This window comes from Malaclemys terrapin, chromosome 1 (assembly GCF_027887155.1).
Source record: "Malaclemys terrapin pileata isolate rMalTer1 chromosome 1, rMalTer1.hap1, whole genome shotgun sequence".
Taxonomy (NCBI): Eukaryota; Metazoa; Chordata; order Testudines; family Emydidae; genus Malaclemys; species Malaclemys terrapin.
Genome location: NC_071505.1, coordinates 352,300,385 through 352,302,822, shown reverse-complemented (window position 1 = coordinate 352,302,822; position 2,438 = coordinate 352,300,385). Strand labels below are relative to the sequence as shown.

General features: G+C 52.9%; 1 protein-coding gene across 1 annotated transcript; it reads right to left on the bottom strand.

Moving 5' to 3' along the window:
* Positions 1 to 795: 795 nt before the first annotated feature.
* On the bottom strand, positions 796 to 1,737 carry LOC128847305 (olfactory receptor 52K2-like). The gene has a single exon (XM_054046730.1). The coding sequence runs from the start codon at positions 1,735 to 1,737 to the stop codon at positions 796 to 798; it is 942 nt and encodes a 313-aa protein (XP_053902705.1).
* Positions 1,738 to 2,438: the final 701 nt, after the last annotated feature.

Below are 2,438 nucleotides of genomic sequence, written 5' to 3'. Positions count from 1 at the left end.
GGGAGGGCATGTGGTCAGGCTGATAGAGGTAGTCGGCAGGGTGTGAGAGGGTGTGTGGCAGGGGGGAGAGGCAACCAGCAGGGTGTGAGCGGGTGCATCAGGGATAGATGCAGCCATCTGGGTATGAGTTTGCCATGTGGTAGATTGGGGGCCTGGCTTTGTGTTTAAGGCTTGGACCTGGGGTCAGATCTGGGTCTCCAGGCTCAGGATGGGGTCCAGTTTAGTCTAATCTCCTCTGTCTGACAATGACCAGATCAGGTTCAAGATGCCATGCATGGGACAGCTGAGGGTAACTGCCTCCAGCGGACCTTTTCTCGTCACCCCCAATGAGGAGAGGTTGGCCGGTGCCCTGAAGCAATTGTTGGCTGTCTTAAACTCCGTGTGTGATGTTTGGCAAGTCCTTGGGCTCCCTCGGCCTCATCCCAAACCTGTGATGTAGGGTGACCACAACCCTGCCTTGCCCATGGTTGCTCCGCCTTGTCTGTTTGGATTGAAGCCGAAGGGGCAGGGATAGTCTCTTGCTATATGTCACACAGCAACTCGCACAACGAGGCTCTGATCTCGCTGGGCGGGGTGGAAATGGTCAGTGAAAACAATGCTCTAGAGCAGTGCAAAGTCAAAGCCATGTTGTGCTGCAGACCCAGACAAGCGTGTTTATTAGCTCTGCTGCTCACCAAGGCTGAGGTGGGTTTCTACAGCCGGGGTTGACTGAGCCATCTTGATGCCAGGCCTTGCGGGCCCTGACGTTGCTTGCACGGACCTTGCTCCCCAGCCGCTGACCCATCCTGTGGGCCTTCAGTCTATTTTGATGCCCAAAATGTGGAGCGCCCTCTGCCGGATCCCCGGGTTTCTCACTCCGTAGATGATGGGGTTCATCATGGGAGGGAAGAGTAGGTAAATGTTGGCGATGAGGATGTGAACGTGGGGAGCTATGTGGCCAAAGCGGTGGGAGAAGTAGGTGAAGGTTGCTGGGGTGTAAAAAACCAGCATGGTGATGACGTGGGCGCTGCAGGTACTGAGGGATTTGTGCCGCGCCTCCTTGGTGGGGAGTCTGAAGACGGCCCGGAGGATCAGGATGTAGGACAGGACAATGAGGATAAAATCTAATCCGCCAGTGAAAACCGATACGGCCAGACTATAGGCACTCATGACCGTCGTGTCCTCACAGGCCAGTTTCACCAACGCCATGAACTCACAATAGGTGTGAGATATGTCATGGGTCCTGCAGTACGGGAGCCGTTTCAGCAGAAATGGGTGTGGGCACAGAAAAATGGCTCCCCTCATCACAATGACCAGCCCTATCTTGGCTACAGCCCAATTGGTGAGGATGGCCGAGTGTCGCAGCGGGTTACAGATAGCGACGTAGCGATCGAAGGCCATGGCCAACATAAACCCGAACTCCATGCAAGTAACTGAGTGAATCAAAAAAATCTGGGCCAGGCAAGCATTTGTGTGAATGACATTGTCCGTGAACCAGAATATGCAGAGGGTTTTGGGCAGGGTGGTGGTGGATACGACCAGGTCGGCCAGCGCCAGCATGCAAAGGAAAAGGTACATGGGCTCGTGGAGGCTCGGCTCAGTCTTGATAACAGCCAGGAGGAAGCCGTTCCCCAGGAGGGACAGAATGTAGATGGAGCAGAAGGGGATGGAGATCCAGACGTGCGCCGCCTCCAGCCCCGGGATGCCGAGGAGGATGAAGGTGGAGGGGTGAAGCGTGGTCCAGTTGGAAGCTTCCATGGTGGGGCTGGTTGGGCGTGTTCAATTCCACAGCACGGTTGCTTCCTGCCCCTGTAACTAACCATTAAAACAATCATTAACTGTCTGATAGGAACATGACAAGGCGACGTTTTCTGAGCATTAGTTCTTCACCTGTTCTGTGCTAATGCCACACAAAGTGTGACTAACAAATAACCTATTCCCAGCTCCTGCACTGCAGCCATTCCACCCTCATTACAGAGGCTTTTAGCGGCAAGTGATTTTTTAGAGCTATGATTTTATAATCTTCAGCAACACAATAATGAAATATTTTAAAACAAATCTTAAACTAAGGTCCTGTAGACTAACATGTTCTGAGTAAATACAACAGTGATGCACAACTGGTTTGGTCAGTACATTCAGAAACTGACAGTCTATACCTGGGGGTTGGCAAATGCCTGTTAAATGGCTTCATTACCACTTTAATGGCTCTTTAACAGTTTCAACAGCCTGGAGGAAGGCTCACCAGGCTGCAGAAGCCAGCTGTGGTGGGAGTCTGCAGGAAGCCTTTTGGAGGAAGGACGCAGGAGGTTCATACCAGCGGTCCTACCTGGGAGCTCTCTGTGCCCAGGACATTGGCGGGAGCTTTGCACACAAAGAGCCTAAAGGACTGGGACCAAATGATTTCATGATGGGAACGCAGGGCACACCTTGCAGACTTCTCCCCCAGTGACGTTCTCACT

What these genes read in the sequence shown, in the direction of transcription:
- LOC128847305 (XM_054046730.1), bottom strand. Translation starts at nt 1,737, where the DNA reads ATGGAAGCTTCCAACTGGACCACGCTTCACCCCTCCACCTTCATCCTC.